Genomic DNA, 18,144 nt, shown 5'->3' on the forward strand with positions numbered 1-18,144 from the left:
AGGATTCTCCCTAGAATTACAGAAGTTAAGTAAGTTTCCCTAAGGTCTCTCATTTAGTTGTGACAGAGCCAAGACAAGGACTCCCGCCTTTTTCCCATTATACCACAGTGCCTCTCTATTAACTTATGTTCTTCTCACCATGATTTAATGACTTGTAAAGTCTCTTGTCAGCTAATTGCTTTCCAACTCAATTCAATAAATGTAGTGTCTATTCTAGGCAAAAACTAGATGTTGAGAGAATATAAACAAAATTAAAACACACACACAGCCTGCATTTTACAAAGGACAAATCGGTGCTATTTGCACACGCACGTGCCCACACACCTACACCACCTTAATTTTACAACGGAGGTAACTGAGGCTCACAGAGACCTCCCTGCTTTAGGAACACGAAGTGTTAAGGCTAATGGATTTGAAGATTATCCTATGAGTGCGGGGCCTCCTCGAGACAAGCTCGATTGTGGCGGAATTGGGAAGTGGTAGAGGAGCCACGGACGGACCGAGACGCTCAGACTCGCGCTCGCGCGCAAGTGTGCTGGGGCCTGTTCTATTCCCTCCAGGCTCCAGCGGCGGAGGACGGAGGTTTCGGTCCCGAGAGCCACCCTCACCATCCCCAGGATGGTGAAACCTTTTAGAGGCTACACAGTACGACCGGCCGGAAGTTAGCTTCCAGCCAAGCCCTTAGCTCACGTCGAAGTCATCCGCCCGGGAACTTCAAAGGCTCTCCTTGGACTGCACTTTCCCAGGTGACCAAGTCTCCAGAAGGGCCCTCGAGCTTCGATCTGGTCTCTGGGGATGTAGGTCCCGAGACACTCTTCTTCCAGTTTCCTCTTCCTACACCGCTGTAGGCATGGAAACGCTCCAGCTGACGTCACGCGCCGACGCACGTCGCCCCTTGCTTGCGTCGCCGCCGGCGATTGGCTGGCCCGGAGGCGCCCTCCCTCTTCTTGGAGGCTCCGCGGTCTCGCGCTCCACCGCGCGCGCCCCTGCATGGAAGGGACTGGCTGGCCAGCCGGGGGCCTCGGACTCCCCGCCTCCTCTCTCCGCCCCCATCCCCAGCCGCAGGGTGTCCTCGAGCTCCTCCGCGCGCCGCCTGGCAGTTTGCCTTGTCCTCGTCCTCGCGCTTCCCATCCATGGCCACCGCAGCGACCGAGGAACCGTTCCCCTTTCACGGGCTTCTCCCGAAAAAGGAGACTGGGGCCGCCTCGTTTCTCGCCCGCTACCCGGAGTACGATGGCCGAGGGGTGCTCATCGCCGTGTTGGACACCGGGGTAGACCCGGGGGCGCAGGGCATGCAGGTGAGGGAGCCCCGGAGGCCGCAGCCCCGGGGGTGGAGATGCTGGAGGCCCAGCGCAACGAGGGAGGGGCTGTCGGGGATGGGGTGACGGGGACTCGGCCTCTCGGGCTTCGCCGAGGCTGCTGGGGTCGTGGCCGCTGTATGTGGAAGAAGGGGAGGACAGGCTCGCGCGCAGGGCCGTGGATGGGGACTGGTCCTCGCGCGCCCGCCGTGGGCTCGGGGGATGTCCGGGGCTCCCGGGAGAGGAGGGCCGGAGGGTGCACTTGAAACAGACAATAGCGGCGTGGCGGGCCCTGCAGGTTCTTGGGGATTTGTGCCCAAGGGCCACCAACCCTCCTTGCCTGGTGACCCTGCCTGGCCTGAAGCCCCTGGACACCACGAATAATCGGGGTTTCTATTTTTTCAGTATCTTAACTGCTGAGGGTGGGGAGGAGCATGTTGAATGGGTAATCCAAATGAAGTTGTTTATCTTTGAAGATCCTGGTTTTTATTTATGTGACTGTGGGGGGGGGACGTTTTGGGGGGACGGTTTTGCATTTAATGTGAAAACGAGGTTTCCATTAAGTTATCTTTAGAGGAGGCTGTCAGCTTCCGGGAAGTTCCCTTCCACTAGTTTGGTCCATTCTGGTTTTTTGTTCTGTTTTAAATCAGGAGCTGTTGCTTTACTTTTTCTACGGTCTTTTTTGGGTCTGCGTTACATAAGATAAAATGGCGAAATAAAATGAAGGTACTATAAATCTCTGTGTTTTACTTAGGGAGGACACATTGAGTCAGATCAACACGGGGGAAGAGAGCAAGTTTTAAATAATAGTTTTAAAAGTTTATTATACCAAACCTTGAGAAATCTTTAGAGGAAAAAAATAGAATGCAAATGAAAGAATACCCCTTGCATTTATTATAATTACAAACATTCTGACTAAGAAAAGCATTTAAAGTTTACAGATAGCTATGAGATTTGCTGGTCAGTAACAATATTCAGAGAACTCAGGCATTGGGATAGCTAGCTTCTTTTCTTTCGGTCCATTGGGAAAAGAAACAAGACTTCCTGAAAGAAAACATCTCTGACTGAGATGTGATCATTCTGTTACTTGACATTCCCGCCAAACTTTGTATATCGTGCTTACTTTTGTTACAAAGTTTTTACGTGTACTCCTCGTTTTTCCAACTAGTTCTTAAGGACTCAACGCTAATACTTCTTTTCTGTCAGCTGATAAACACTGTCAGGTTGGGTGATTTGCAGTAATTCTAAAGAGAATCTCGTTAAAAGTCCAGTCTAGAATTTTTTTGTTTGTTTTTTTTGGGGGGGGGGGGTGGAGTGAGTGGACTTTGTAACTAAATGCTGTTTCTGCAGCACTTTTCTAGCGTTTTGACCTCATAGTATCCTTGGTGAGAGTAAAGAGTGAAGGCTTTTAGGTACGCGGTGCCATTCTGAGTATTAGCTCTTGAGTGAGAAGCTCTTCCTGAGTTTCCTCACTAGGAAGCAGTGCCGAATCAGAAACACCTGAGTTCAAAGCCATCCTGAGACACTTACTTACTAACACTGTGGCCCTGGGCAAGTTACTTATCCTCAGTTTCCTCATCTGTAAAAATGAGGTTAATATCGCCTACCTCTCACGGTTGTGCTTAGGATAAATGAAGCAATATTTGTAAAGTGCTTTGCAATCCTTAAAACTCTGGATTTAGAAACAAAGAATTCTAAAACCTTGCTATTTGTGTGATTTCTGCTATTTCTAGGTTCTCAGATCCCTGAACTGTAAAATGAAAGGTCTTAAACTAGATTTCACCTCTGAGGTCCCTTCAAGTTGTAAGTCTATACAATCCTGTGATCCTTAAGACTCTCGTAGTATAATGGTAGGAGTTATTGTTAATATCCATGAGTCCTCCAGATTGTTTGCAGGGTCTTTTAAAGTATTTAATATTTCATAATTGCCTCAACACTAATTTTTTTTTTCAGAAATCACCTTAGTATTCTCATTGAGAATGTCAGTCTTCCCATTAGCTTTTATGAATTTTATTAAGGGCTAAGTAGTTCAATGGTTAGCTTGACCTATCCAAGTAATAAGTGGATCAAAAGTATAAGAAATGAAAACCTTTAGAAGTCACTGTAATATATTACTTTTTCTAACCCCTTAGAATGTAAGATCCTTGAGGGAAAAGAATTGAATTTTTTTTATCTTCATATCCCCACACAATTCTATTACTTTGTAAGTGCTTAATAAATGTTTGTTGACTTGAATATAGAAATGAATCTGTCCATCAAATTGTTCCCTTGTTCTTTTTCCCTTCCCATAAAGCAACAGTGTTTGCTTCCCTAGGATTGCTTTGAAAATTAATTATAGGTGAAGATTAATTATATATGAGCCTTTTAAGTGCTCAAGAAAAATAGTGTTATATAATCACTCATCTTTAAAGTAGTAGTATTTATTGGGAGACACTTGCTGTGGGTCTTAAACATATCCTCAGCTTCAGTCCTTATTGGATTATATACTGGGTGTATTATCATAATAAATAAAATATGATAAAATGAAATCAAGTGAAAATCCAGACTTCATCTTCTAGGAACATTCATTCTGTAGTAATTTAAAGGTATGTAAAAGGAACAATTCAGTCAAAAGGCATTGGCTAAATGCATATGTTCTGTATCCTGATAAAAAGACAAATAAAACAATTCCTGTCTTAAAGGTGATTGCTGGGGTTAATATGTACATGGGAAATAGATATACAGAGTAATTTCTGGGATGGGCATCAGGCTAGGCACTCTATAGGAGAGGAACATTGAAGGAAGGTAGCAGTTTTGTTATGTGGAGGGGAATAAGAAGTGCATTCCAGTCATGGGTGACAACTTGTACAAAAGAACTGAGACAGTATCACCTACGAGGAACAAAAAGTAGACTAATTTGGTTGGAACATGGAGTGTTTAAAGGTGCGTTTAGTGTGATAAGCCTAAGAAAGTAGGCTTCGAGCTGCAAGACTGTGAAGGACTTTACAACTGAAACTGGAATTTACATCATATCTTTGAATCAAGAGGAAGCCGCTGGAGCTTCTTGAGCAGGATGTGATATAGTCAGCTTGGCAGCTTTGTGGTGTGTGGATTGGAGAGTGGGCAATGAGGAAGCAAGAGAGCAATTAGGCTTTTATAATAGTCCAAGGTGATGAGGTCCTGAGAGTAGTAGCTTATGAGTGGAAAGAAGAAAGAGGTGGGAAATGTTGTAGAGAGTCAGCCAGAGTTGGCAACATAGTAGCTTGTGAGTGGAAAGAAGAAAGAAGTGGGAAATGTTGTAGAGAGTCAGCCAGAGTTGGCAACGTAGTAGCTTATGAGTGGAAAGAAGAAAGAGGTGGGAAATGTTGTAGAAAGTCAGCCAGAGTTGGCAACATAGTAGCTTATGAGTGGAAAGAAGAAAGAAGTGGGAAATGTTGTAGAGTCAGGCAGAGTTGGCAACTGATTGGAAGATAAGGGTTGATAATGATGACTTGAGGATCATGAATATTGCAAACCTGTGTGCCTGGAAGCATGTTGGCCCTTTCAATTTTAGAAAAGGAGGTGGTTTGGGGAAAAAGGTAACGGATTCTGTTTTGTACATGTTGAGTTTGAGATGCCTTAGGACATCCAGTTTGAAGTGTCAAATAGGGAATTCACAATATATTCTTGACCTAGATTTCAGGAGAGATTACATCCAGATTATAGTTGAATTCATGAGACCTGATACAATAATCATCAAAAGAAGTAATTTTCAATAAATTATCTTCCAAATATGAAAGTTTTGCTTTTTAGAGATTTTAAAAGCTTTTTCCTTGTTTTGCTTTTTTTTTTCTTGACTCTAAATTAAAAGTATAAGGAAATGTATTGCAATTGGGGAATATAAGAGAATAGGCAAGGAAGTGGTATATTCAAGGAGGACCAAAAAGGACAAATTGGGGGACAAAGAATCTTAATTAAAGGCATAAGTGATAACCATTTGATGAAAATGAGAAGCTAATGTTAACACCTTACATTTTGTTGCTTCTTCCAGGCACTATTCTCCTGTTTTGGTGTCTCTTCTGACATTTTCATGGGGAGAGGGAAGAGTAGAACAACTGAAGAGAGGAAGAAAAATACAATTTTTACAATAAATCGTCAAATATTTGAACACTTACTATGGTCCCAGTTTCCATTATATAGTCAATCAATGAACATTTATTAAACACATAGTATGTGCCAGCCACTGTGTTAGATGCTGTACGTATGAAGACAAAAACAAACCAATTCTATTCTCAAGGAGCTAACGTTTAATATTTAATATTTATATTTGATACAGGATCAAATTGTCTGGCTTTTAAAATGCTTCATAATCTGACTCCTTCCTACCTTTCCTGTCTTCTTGCCCCTTATTCTCCTCCACTTTCAATCCAGTGACACAGGCCTTCTTGCTGTTCCTCATACAGTACATTCCATCTCTTGACTAGGCGTTTTCATTGGCTGTCCCTCCATGCTTAGAATTCTCTCCATCTCTGGCTTCTCTGACTTCTGTTAGTCCCAACTAAATTCCTCCTTCTACAAGAAGCCTTTGGGAATCACCCTAAATGATAGTACTTCCTATGATTATCTTTGCCATTAGCCTACAAGCAGCTCCTTGACAGCAGGAACTTTTTTTTGGCCTTTCTTTTGTTTCCCCAGTGCTTAAGTGCCTGGCATATAATAGGTGCTCTATATATACGTTTGTTGACTAGATTTGATAATCCTTTGGAGTAGACATTTGCATAAATAGGTAAATTCAAAACCAATTCCATGTACTATAAATATAGGCTTTCAGAGGCTATGAAGACTAATAAGTGGGACCTGAGTTAGGCAGGATTTGGATAGAGGAACAGAGATTATATTCCAGGATAGGGGGTCACCAGTGTTCTAAAGTAAGGAAGCTAAAGTGGTACATTCTTGAAACTGTGAGACCAGCCTGATTAAAGTACAGGTAGAGAAGTAATAGTTAGATAGGTTAGGGTGGAGATCTGCTGTGGCAGGCATTTATTATTTTCTGTTAAATATTTCTTTGGATTTGTAAACCTGGGTATCAGTATTAGGTGACTAGTATTAAGATTGACCAGAAGTCTAGATGACAGTCTTAGAGAAGAAAAAGTTTTGCCTTTTGAGTAGTTGAGAAATACTAATAACTGCTTTTCATTAATTGAGCTAATTTAATGATCATTGTGACAAATTAGTTGTTTCTAAGATTGCCAGAATTTCTGAGATTTGGTATTTAGTGTGATACTCTTTTTTTTAAGTTAGAAGAAAAACTTCCCAAGAATAGCTTGATATTAAACTTAAGAGAAATGTCTCTTAAAGCACTCTTTCAAATATTTGCCAGTGATAAAGTGGAAAGAGAACTGGCATTGGCATCAGAAGACCCAGATTTGCCTAAGTCACCTAGACAAAATGAGTAACTTCTCTGGACTTCAACTCTAAATCTAGGGTTTTTTGTGGAGCCTAGGTAGCGAGTGAATGTTTGACCTTTTTTTTTTTTTGACAGGTATTGAAAACTTGTGAAAGAATTCAGCAATGATTTAGGCGAAAAAAAAATAATTCAGTAACACCTCACTTATGTAGGGGTCACTAATCCAGTTGACCTTGACAGAAACCTGAAGGCAAGTTTATAAAGGGCCCTGAGAAGTGAAAATAGGTACCACAAAATACAGGTATTAAAACTTAGGTGCTTGATTCAAAGGAAAACCTCTCAAGCCCTATCACTAAGAGCTAATTTAGTTGTATTTTAGACATAATTCTAAATAAAGTTAGAATTATATTAGAATACAAACAGTTCATTAAATTTTTTATCTGGCTTCTCAGGTAATGAATTAGAAAGTGTTAAAAACTACTTTCAACTTCTCAAAACAAACATAAATCAACTCTTAAATCTAAGCTACCTAGGGAAATGAATCCATTTATAGGAAGTTAGATTACCCACAACTTTTCAGGAATTCCTTTACTTGCATAATAGCAGTTATATGACTTTTAAGATTTATCTAGCATTTGAATTATTTTGTTTATCCTTGAAACAATACTGTGAAATAGATACTATCAATATTACAACCCATTTGACACATGAGGAAACAAGCTTAGAGAGATAAAGTGACTTGCTTATGGTCAAAAAATGTAGAATTGGTACCTAGAATTCTCCTGACTTCAAGTCTGATACTCCTTCCACACACCAGTGCTGCCTCTCATAACTAAGATGCACTCGTGATGGTTTACAGTGAAGTTCTTGTATAAATAAAATGGGTTGAGATATGAATATGTAGAAAAGTAACCACTAAATTATAATAAACTTCATATTACTGCTTATAAGCTTTTCTTCTTGGAAACCAATGTCTGCTTTGTCAGTGATGCATTTTCTAATCTAGCTCAGCTAGGGCACTGGAAGGGACTTTCTGTGACTGACTGATAAGACAAGGGACGATATGCATTTTTAAATAGTTGTAGGACCTCCTTTTTCCACATTACATTTAAAATAAGCATGTAATTTTTACCATGTTGTTTAATTAGTATGTGATGTAACTGGATTTCCTGAATTTGTTGGAAACTGTCACATACTTTTTTTTCAATTCCCATCTCTGTCTCTGTCTCTCTCTCCTTGCTGCCCTGTGGGCCCCCCGCCCCATCCCTTCAAAACCTATAAATATAAGAAATACCATAATGGTGGCATGCTGTGTATGGGTTGGATACTATTTCCTCTATGATTTATTAGTTTTTTTTTCAGCTGGGTCTGGTTTCCACAATATGATTATTGGCTGATTGTTTTTATTTGTGGATTATTATTGTTTTGGTCCACCAAGGATAATGTACAACCTCTGCACTATTAAATTATTGCTAGCACAGGCAGTCTAAGAAACTAAAACATGACTTAAATATACACGTCAGGGCAGGGTTGTCCTCCTACTGAGGCTCAACATCACCTTCTTGACACTTGATTGCCGTAGCTCCTCTGCCACAGTAAGTCTGGGATTGGGGTCTGCATGATATCCTCCTTCCAGCTACTAAAGGAGGGGGAATTCTTGAGGAAGAAGAGAATTTCCTTCATTCAGTCATTGGTTGGGACTGTTCCTTAGTATCCCAGGTTCCCAGATTGAAATTCAGATCAGGTTTTCTTTATTGCATTGTTTCTTTTGGGGAAAATACATTCTTAGCTTCAAACAGGAATTGAAAAGTAAACTTTTGGAAAGTAATCTTTTTGTCGGTTGAGGACCTTATAGTTGGGAAAATCTTAATTCACGTATGCCCCTAGATAGATGTTTCTGGGCCAATCCATTGTGTTCTTAATAAATTGCCTATTTTCTTTCATCCTGTCTGCCTTTTTTTAACTAATATTTTGTATTTTCCAATTACATGTAAAGACAATGTTTAGCATTCATTTTTTAAATAAAATTTTGAGTTCTAAATTTTCTCCCTCTCTCCCATCCCTCCCTTCTCCCTAAGACAGTAAGCAATTTAATATAGGCTATATACATGCAATCACATAAAACCTGTTTCCATATTAGTCATGTTGTAAAAGAAGAAACAGTTTGCAAAAAAATTATAGTGTCATGTCTTTCACATTATCCTAGCCCAAAGTCTTATCACTTCTGTGCGGTAAATCTATTCAGTAATGTTTTTGTGATTGAGCAGTCTAGTTGGGATTTGTCAATCTTTTTACTTACAGAATTTTTTTAAAATCCAATTACAAGAATCCTGCTCATTTGGGGATTTTATTTTATGAGTTTATGAGTTATGAGTTTGAACTCATAAAAATAATTTCTTGTTTTTCAGATTACTACTGATGGGAAACCTAAAATCATTGATATCATAGATACAACAGGAAGTGGTGATGTGAATACTTCTACAATAGTAGAATCAAAAGATGGGGAAATTGTTGGACTTTCAGGAAGAACTCTTAAGGTAATGCCTTATTTATTGTTACTATTACTTTTCCATGTTATATTGTTAGTGTCCTTATAATATCACTTAAGGCTATCTATGGAATGGTCATGGCAGTAATAATAGTCAGCATTTTTATAGCACTTTAAAGTTTGTGAAGTGCTTCGCAAATATTATCTCATTTTATCTCACATCAACCTGGGAAAAATAGGTGCTATTATTAACCTCCATTTTGTAGATAAGGAATCTAAAGCAGAGATGAAGTGACTTGCCCAGTTCAAGAAAGGCATCACATAAAAAGATGGTACTTGAGCTGGGTATGGACGCAAGTTAGGGATCCTCTTAGATAGAGATGAGACACAGGGCATAACAGTCATGGCAAATATAGAGGGGGTACATGTTGTGCTGTACGCGAAGAATAGAGAGAAGTCAAGATTTGCTAAACCAGAGTGTGGGAAGGGAAGTAATATAAAATCAAGTTGGAAAGATAAGTTGAGGCCAAGTTGTAAAGGGCTTTAAAAGCACAACAGAGAGGTTTATATTTTTTTTTTCCTAGAGACAATTGGGAGCCGCTGAAGTTTGAGTAGAGGAGAGAAATGGTCATTTTGGCATCTATGTAGAGGACAATTAGAGTAGGGCAAGACAATTAGGGCATTGGCAGTAGTCCAGGTAAGAAGGGATGAGGGCCTGAACTATGAAGTGGTAGCTGTGTGAGTAAAGAAGAGGAGTTGGATGTAATATAATATATGGATATAGAAACAGCAAGATTGCATTACCAATCAGATCCATAGAGAAAGAATGAAGAGTCTAAGATAATATCACAAATCTAAGAGATGAATATACTAACTTAGAGATTGGAGAATTTAAAAAGAAAAAAAATTAAGCAAAACTAGCACCAGAAAATTCTGACATTTTCTACAGTGTTTCACATTCATAGGCCCTCTATGAAGGCAGGAAATGACTTCTTTTTTCAAGCAGTGCTCCACACTTCTAACTTTCCTGCGGTCAGCCATATTATTCACTTAGGATTTTTATAACTAATGTTACTCTTAAGTTAATGTTGTTCTTAATTGCTTGAGACCAGAGAGTAGTCTTTACATGACAGTTTTTTGTTTTTTAACGAAATCAGTATATTACTTGATATTTTATCATAGACTCTCTAAGGTCCCTTTTAACTCTAGCTATTTCTCTCTTAAATGGTATATTCATTGATTAAATGGTTTTCTTGCATACAGTAGTTTAGAAGCAGCAGACAGAAGAGTAAGAAGGTTATGGCAAGCATAGTGACAGAAACTACAGGTAACACTAGAACTAAGGGAAAAAAGAGGTATCAGGAAAAGACTAAACCATGTTCATTGTTTAAGAAGTCAGGAAAATTTAGGGGCATGGCTTTTATAAGGTGATAAGATTGATTGTACAAATAACATTGGTTTAACTTCATACCCAAAGAGTACAAGACATATATCTACCTTATCACCATTTTATGGTTTAGCTTTGTTTGGTCAGATTCTGGGAAATTGTACATAGGCAGCTTGTTCTCTCTAGACTGATTCCAGATAGCACAAAGATCTTGGGATTTTTGCAACTTCATATAAGATAGAAATAGAGATCTGTAGCACCTGAAAATGAGAACTTGGGTATTAATCATTCACGGCCACTTGTATCTTTATATGTCTCCCCTTCTCCCTCTGATGGAAGAGGCCTAGTTTAACCAGCTTGTTGTCACATTAGGATCAGATTTGTCATTACAATAACGTTCCTCCTAATCTCAATTTCATAGTGCAGTGTGTAACAGATAACATTTAATGACAGAACAAATTATTTCTCCCCCCTTCATAGATTCCAACAAATTGGACAAATCCCTCAGGCAAATACCATATTGGTATAAAAAATGGTTATGACTTCTATCCTAAAGCTCTTAAAGAGAGGATGCAGGTAATGTATTATACTTGTCACATACATATTAAAAGTTAATGCTAATGAATAAGAATTAATGCCATTGAATACCATATTTGCTCTTCTTTCTTACCCTGATGAATCCTCACTTCCAGATGTTTTCCCTGTATAATCTCCACACCACCATTAGTGTTTTTGCTTTCTTTAGAATACCGATCACTGCTGCTGTTAGACTTCTCTAAGAGTTAAAGGTCTTTGCCAGAATAGATGAAGGCTATTCTCTTTTTCTACTTGTGTTCTGACTTACTCCCCCATACTGCCTCTTCTTACCGTCATGTTCCTTGTTGACTTTTTTCACTAGTTCTTACCTTCATGAATGTTGTCTGAAGAGATTGTTATTATAAGAAGTAGGTTATTAGTAAAAGTAGTGGATGGGTTAGGAGAGGGAACTTAGTATTTGCCTTACTATTCTAAGTTGTTTAATTACATTTTAATTGGGAGCTCATTTACTATATACAAACTATATACTATATGCAAGCTACAGACAGTTCACTCAGTGTCTTTGTGACCTTTGTTTAAAAATTTGCATTTAAAAAATTAATGAACCCAATTTTCCTTTCAGTGGCATATTGAATTGCATGTTAATCCTGAGATTTATCTTGATGTAGTGATTATAGAGATCTCAATTTAGTCACATAGAGATAAGTTATTGTTTGGAGTAGGCTTCTCCTAACTAGTAATATCCTTTTTACATTTGAAATTTTATTTGATATTCAAAAGTTCAATTTATACATGTTTTTAAAAACTGCATAAATAATTGCATGTCTTGCTAGGTTTTTTGTTTTGTTTTGTTCAGATAAGACATGCCATCTATTATCAAAATTGAGTCTTAGCTAATACTAACTAAATCTCAGTGAGGAAAAAATTGGTGGTAATGAAGGTACTCAGAATATTTCCATCTACATTCAACTCTATTATTCTGTAAAGTCAAAATAGTTTTTTTTGAGTATGTAAAAGTTTAAAGTTACTGAAAAACTCAATGCTAAATGCTGTTAATTGCTTATTACATTCCTTGTGATTCATTAGTTGGCAGTCGCTGTACATGGTCTTACTTTACATTTTTAATTAAAACTGTATAGTTTCCTATTTTAGTAATTTTGATTTGAAACAGCAGCATTTTGACTTGGAAAGCAGCAGATTTTGATTCTGGAATGGTTGAAGTTGTGGTAATTGAATAAAAATAGAAGACTCAGTTTCTTGAAATCAAATGCCATGAAACTTTTTAACTTTTTTATTACTGAATTCATAGCCTTTCTAACTTTACTAACATTTTATTTGTCTATGTTAATTGTATAAGCATCGAAATGTTATAGCACTGGGGTTTGCAAGTAAAATTGTCTAAAATAGTAAAAATATAGTATAATTTTCAGGAAATTTATTTGTTTTTCAGAAAGAACGTAAGGAAAAAATTTGGGACCCTGTTCATAGAGTTGCACTTGCAGAAGCCTGTAGGAAACAGGAAGAGTTTGATGCTGTTAACAACTCTTCTTCTCAAGTTGGTGCTAATAGTTTAAGTAAAAATATTGGTAAAGAATATGCTTCCTTAGGGAATGAAAATTCTATTTTTAGAAATTTTTCTTTAAGAAAAGTTTGCTTATTTTTGTGATTTGTAACACCATTCCTCTTCTTAAAGTTCATATGGACTCTGTGCCTTAAACTATTTTGTTAAATATGATCTTTTGACTAAGTTAAATATGATCTTTTGACAAAACTTTAGTTTAAAAGTGAGGTCTTGTTTCATTTCAGTTTATATCCTAATTAAAAAAAAATTCTGTTCTGCTACTTATTAATTGATAGGATAATAATTTTTAAATAGTGGAAAATTAAACTTTATTAAAGGACGAGACTAAAACAATGACTCTGACACATTTGAGAATCATCTTTCCCTTTACTAATCATTAGGATAAATATTTTTTAAACACTTCAAACAACACTTAAGAATATGTGGCAGCTCTTAAAGTTTTGAAAAAATTAGATACCCATGTGAAAATGTAATTGTTTAGTAGGTTTTTTTTTCCAGTGAGCCCATATTTCTTCATTTTATTTTCACACTAATTCTATGAATTAATTCATAGATGCTAAAAAATGCTAATTTTTTTTTATCACCTGTAGATACAGATACAATTTATAACAAACATGAAAGCTTTGTGCACTTATTTTTCAAAACTATTTTTTATGTAGTTGCATCCTCAAAGTAATTTTCACATTTGCTATCTGTGAAGAGAATCCTTAGTCTTTTGCCAGCCCACTGGTCTCAATTTAACCTTTTATTTTGAAATCTCATTTTGTAACTCTGTAATAGACTTGATTTAGCATTGGCTGTTCTGATAAATCATGGGAATTTTATGTGTACATTGCTGAATGCCTTAGATTTTTTTAAGTTTTTGTAATACAGATGGTGGCTTCCATTGACCATTTTATTAAATATCTGTTGTTTCAGATGTTTTGCAAAACATTCTGGATATATTGCATGATTTCACAACTCTAAAATAGAGATTGACTTGTTCCAGTAAATATTGTTTATTTTCTTTAGCCTATTAAGTTGAAAGGAATTGAAGACCTATGGTTTCTGTAGCTACTGTGGATACCTAAGGAGTTGATTTTTTTTTCCTAGCTCTTTAATGGCATATGTAATATGAACTGATATATTAAGTAACATGAGTTCTTTTATAACCAGTTCTTAAAATAGCTTGTAAAACTGATTAGAGAGCATTTATAGCTGTTTATTTTATTAACCACTATAGGATAAGAGAAGACAAATGTTCTCATAAGGTTTGAGAACTTAATTTACAGCCATCTCTTTAGATGGAACCACAGTTTAGGGTAAAAAAACCAAAATGACCTTTTGTTTTTCTGGAGTAAAGTTCACACAATAGAATGTAAAATCAAGAAAAATACAGTAGGATATAAAATCTTGTATTTTTGCAGATTGTATTGATAAGTGGAATAGTGGTATATAACAAAGTGAGATATATATACGTATATATATATATACACACACACATATATATCTTTAGAAGCAAAAATGTACCAAAAATTTGCATGTTTGTGTTATCTTTTTTTTAGTTAAGTAAATTAATCAAGGAGGAGCTTCAAAGTCAAGTAGAACTGTTAAATTCTTTTGAGAAAAAATATAGTGACCCTGGCCCTGTCTATGACTGCATAGTTTGGCATGATGGCGAAACTTGGAGGTAAACCAATTCTATGTGTCTTACATATTTTAATCATTTTTTAAATGTTTAAATATGATTTAGAGCAAAATTAAATATTACACGATGATTGTCTTATATAACAGTAATTCTGCTGACCAAAATACATGAAAACCAACTTAATGTTTATTTCTGTATGAAGCATTGGAAAAAATTGCATGCTTTGGATGTACGTGTCCCAAAAGTCTTAGTGCAATTTTAGGCTATTAAACCTTAAAAGTGCACTAAGATATTTGTGTTATTCCTTTGGGAACTACATTTTTAAAATATGTTTCACCTTTTGTCATGGGTACGTTAAGTTGTATTACAAGTGATGATTTTGTAAATTGAATTGTTTTAAATGTACTTACTTTTAAAAGAAATTCTATTGTGAATATTTAACTGAAATTCATTGATTTCACAAAACCACGTTTGGCAATTGACATAGGATGCACTGGGTTCACAGTAACTGTTACAAATGAAAGGTGTTAGTGATTGGCAAAAAAAAAAGAAATCTAACTCTAAAACCTTAAATTAGATCTTCATAGAGATTTGCGACAATGCAGTGTTTTAATGATAATATGTACTGTTTCTGCCGTCTCCTCCTTCCTATCCCCTAGGTGTCTGGGGATTCTCACCCAGTGGGGATAGGGCCTAAAGAATTCCATCGATATGCTACTATTCCCCTGTATAACAACCTCTTGCTTTTCTCCCTGTAACTAACAGCTATACTAATCTGCCGTTTTCACTTGAGGCAGGGCCAGTGAGGGGGAGATAATAAAGTGATCCTATGGTGCCTACCAAACAGTTATTTTCTCATTGGTCTGAGTATTGAAAAGTCTAAAGGAAGATGGGAAGTATGTGGGTGGAAGGTGACACTTGGTAGTAAGAAGGTATTTTTCTCTTGAGGCATTAGCCATGGTAATGGTAAAGTTTTGCTCCTTTGTGTTAAGGTGTGGTTAGTAATGTCAGGCAGTCTGTACTTTAAAACAATATTGTGCTTGATATGTTTGTCTAGGAAATAATTGCATCAAATCAATGATCTGTCCATCCCAAGTATTCTTAATCTGGCAAAAACTCTATTACAATAAGAGATGTTTAATAGGACAGCCAAGTTGGTGCCTTGTATGATGTAGATCTCACAAAGTTAATAGGCCTAATTAAAAAAAATTATGCGTGTGTATGTACATATATGCGTGTATGTGTGTGTTTATATTATGCACTTCTTAAACCTGGTTTTTATTTTTTGCCTTTAGCACTTTAGTTTACTATTGTGCATTATGATGTGTCAGGATATTAGGAGACACCCTGTTTTCCAGAACTAAGGCTAATGAATAAGAGTTAATGCCAATGAATACTGGTTCCTGTCTGGCTGACAGCTTCAAACTTTGAGTCTTAGCTTGTTTTATCCCTATTATAGACTTGGATCTTTTTTTTTTTTGTCTCTCCAGGACTTACCTTTTAATAAATGTATAGCAAAGAATCCTTTTGCAGTATGAATGGTCATCCTCTGATTTTATGTTTTATCAGTTCTATAATTTATGCATTTATCTCACTTGCCACCTTCTAGATGAATCTTTTCAGAATTTCTTCTACTTCTAGTATCTTTCCCTGCATTACCTTGTATTTATTTTGAATGTACCTATTTATGTGTACGTTGTTTCCCCTGATAGAATATGAGCCCCTTGAGGGCAGGGACTGTTTCATTTTTGTATTTTTATGCACAGTGCCTAGCACATAATGGGAGTTTAATAAATTCTTGCTGTTTGCAAGATGTATTAGATACTATTAGGAGATTCAGAAGTGATTAGATTATGATTCTAGTTATCAAGGAGTTTGCTGTTATAATATCCAGTTAAATGTAACATCTTAGCCCATTAACATAGCCTTGTTGATGTAGTTGCCATAATTTCTTTCAAGTGAAATATTCTAGGTAAATAACCCTACCTGTTTAGTAATAAGAAGGTCATCCTTTCATGCAGTATTTATGGAGAGTGCCTCTATTTCCAGTACCTACCTAATTGTTTGTCAGTTAATTCAGACCTTTTTTAAATGCCTTCCACATGCAAGGAACTGTGCTAAGTTGCTAGGTGTAACTGATATTCATATAATCATATGAGGGGAACAAGGATCTGAGGCACTTTTTAATCATACATACATATACGTAGATGTAGGTAAGGGCAAAGGAAAGGTCTGTACAAGATGCTGAAAGAATATTTGAGTAAAAAGATCACCTTCACTGGAGGTAAGGGAAGGCTTCAGAGAGGTATTGATATGTTGGAAAGAAAAAGCAGCTTTCCAACTGGTGAAAATGTGGAGAGAAGGTCTCTGGATATATGGATCAAGAGAATGAGATAGGAATCATCAATTAGTTGTCCACTTTGGCTGAAGCAGACTATATGATGGAAAGTAGCATGAAATAAAGTTGAAAGGTAGGGTTGTAACCATAATTTGGAAGGCCTTTCATCCCAAGCAAAAGAGACCTTTTCCCCTCCCATATGTGGTAGTTAACCACTGAAGCTTTTTTTGAGCAGGGGAATGACATGGTTAGGCTTATACGTTAGAAAAGATTATTTTATCACATATATGAAGGGTGGACTAGTTATGTGAGCAGGAGATCAATTAGTGAGTCACATTCCAAGAACTTTAGTTAGGTTGTGGCAATGAATGGAAAAAAGGATCATTTGGGAGAGATGGTATAGGTAGAATCAATAGGACTTGACAAATACTGGATATGGAAAATGAGGAAGATAGAAGACTTAAAGATAACTTTAAGAACCTCTGTGCTTAGGAAGGTGGTGGCAGTATCAATAGATATTGCTAAGTTAGGAGCAGGGACAGGTTTTGAGGTGCTAGGAGGCCATGCAGGTAAATATATGAACTGGATCAGGGGACAGCACAGAGCTTAGATACAAAATGGTCATCACTAACATTTAAATAGATCTTTAAAGTTTTCTGAGTGCTTTGTATACATCAGTGCATTCGAGGCTCATGAATTTTGTTTGGTAGATATCATCCCGCTTTTACAAATGAGAAAGCTGGTCACACAGCTCGCAAAGTATTAAAGTATCAGAAACAGGACTTGAACCCAGCTTGGGCTGGATTCTTTCTACTGTGCCTGTTTGTGGATGGTTCAATTATAGATTTACAGACCTCTAGTGAGGGGAATCAACTAGCCCTTTCACTTTAAATAGCTCTAAAGCTTATTTCACATTGTCCCAGCCATGTATGGTGCAGTGTGATTTCTTTTATGCTGGTGGCCATTATTTGGTTACCTGGGTACTCTATTTTTAAAGCTCTTTGAATGAAAAGGTCAAAACTTTGCATTTACTTTGGTATGTATTAGAGGTAAGTATGGTAGATCCTTATCCTTAAGGAATAGTGATTATGAGATTTTCAGAATTATAAACAAATTACATGTAGGAAGGGGGTGGAGGTGAGGAGAAGTTGTACAGCTGGTGACACGTAATTGCAAATAAAAATTTGGATATTAACTACTCCTATTTTCAATTCACAGAGCCTGCATTGATTCAAATGAAGGTGGGGACTTAAGTAACAGCACTGTATTGAGGAACTACAAGGAAGCTCAGGAATATGGTTCTTTTGGCACAGCTGAGATGTTGAATTACTCTGTTAATATTTATGATGATGGAAATCTACTTTCTATTGTGACTAGCGGAGGTATTTCTTCTCTAATCTATGTAGCTAATAAATGACGAAGTGTCTTAAAACTAAGGATTAAAATACCCAATTTTAGATTTGTAAAGGATTTAGAAGTTCCAGTCTCTTCGTTTCAGCTAGTAGGACTAAACTTCAGGTCT

At 37.0% G+C, this 18,144-nt stretch overlaps 1 protein-coding gene across 2 annotated transcripts in view; it reads left to right on the forward strand.

Annotated features, from left to right (window-relative positions):
• Nucleotides 1-972: 972 nt before the first annotated feature.
• Nucleotides 973-18,144, forward strand: part of TPP2 (tripeptidyl peptidase 2) — a 97,273-nt gene continuing 80,101 nt past the window's right edge. Inside the window, exons 1-6 of one of the 2 annotated variants that reach the window (XM_036755438.1) lie at nt 973-1,298; nt 9,072-9,200; nt 11,019-11,114; nt 12,526-12,630; nt 14,202-14,326; nt 17,841-18,004. In XM_036755438.1, coding sequence (XP_036611333.1) covers nt 1,134-1,298; nt 9,072-9,200; nt 11,019-11,114; nt 12,526-12,630; nt 14,202-14,326; nt 17,841-18,004 — 784 coding nt within the window. In that variant the 5' untranslated portion in view covers nt 973-1,133. The remainder of the gene's footprint in view (nt 1,299-9,071; nt 9,201-11,018; nt 11,115-12,525; nt 12,631-14,201; nt 14,327-17,840; nt 18,005-18,144) is intronic. The other variant, XM_036755437.1, reaches the window with a different exon arrangement.

Source organism: Trichosurus vulpecula, chromosome 4 (genome assembly GCF_011100635.1).
Source record: "Trichosurus vulpecula isolate mTriVul1 chromosome 4, mTriVul1.pri, whole genome shotgun sequence".
In the NCBI taxonomy this organism is placed as follows: domain Eukaryota; kingdom Metazoa; phylum Chordata; class Mammalia; order Diprotodontia; family Phalangeridae; genus Trichosurus; species Trichosurus vulpecula.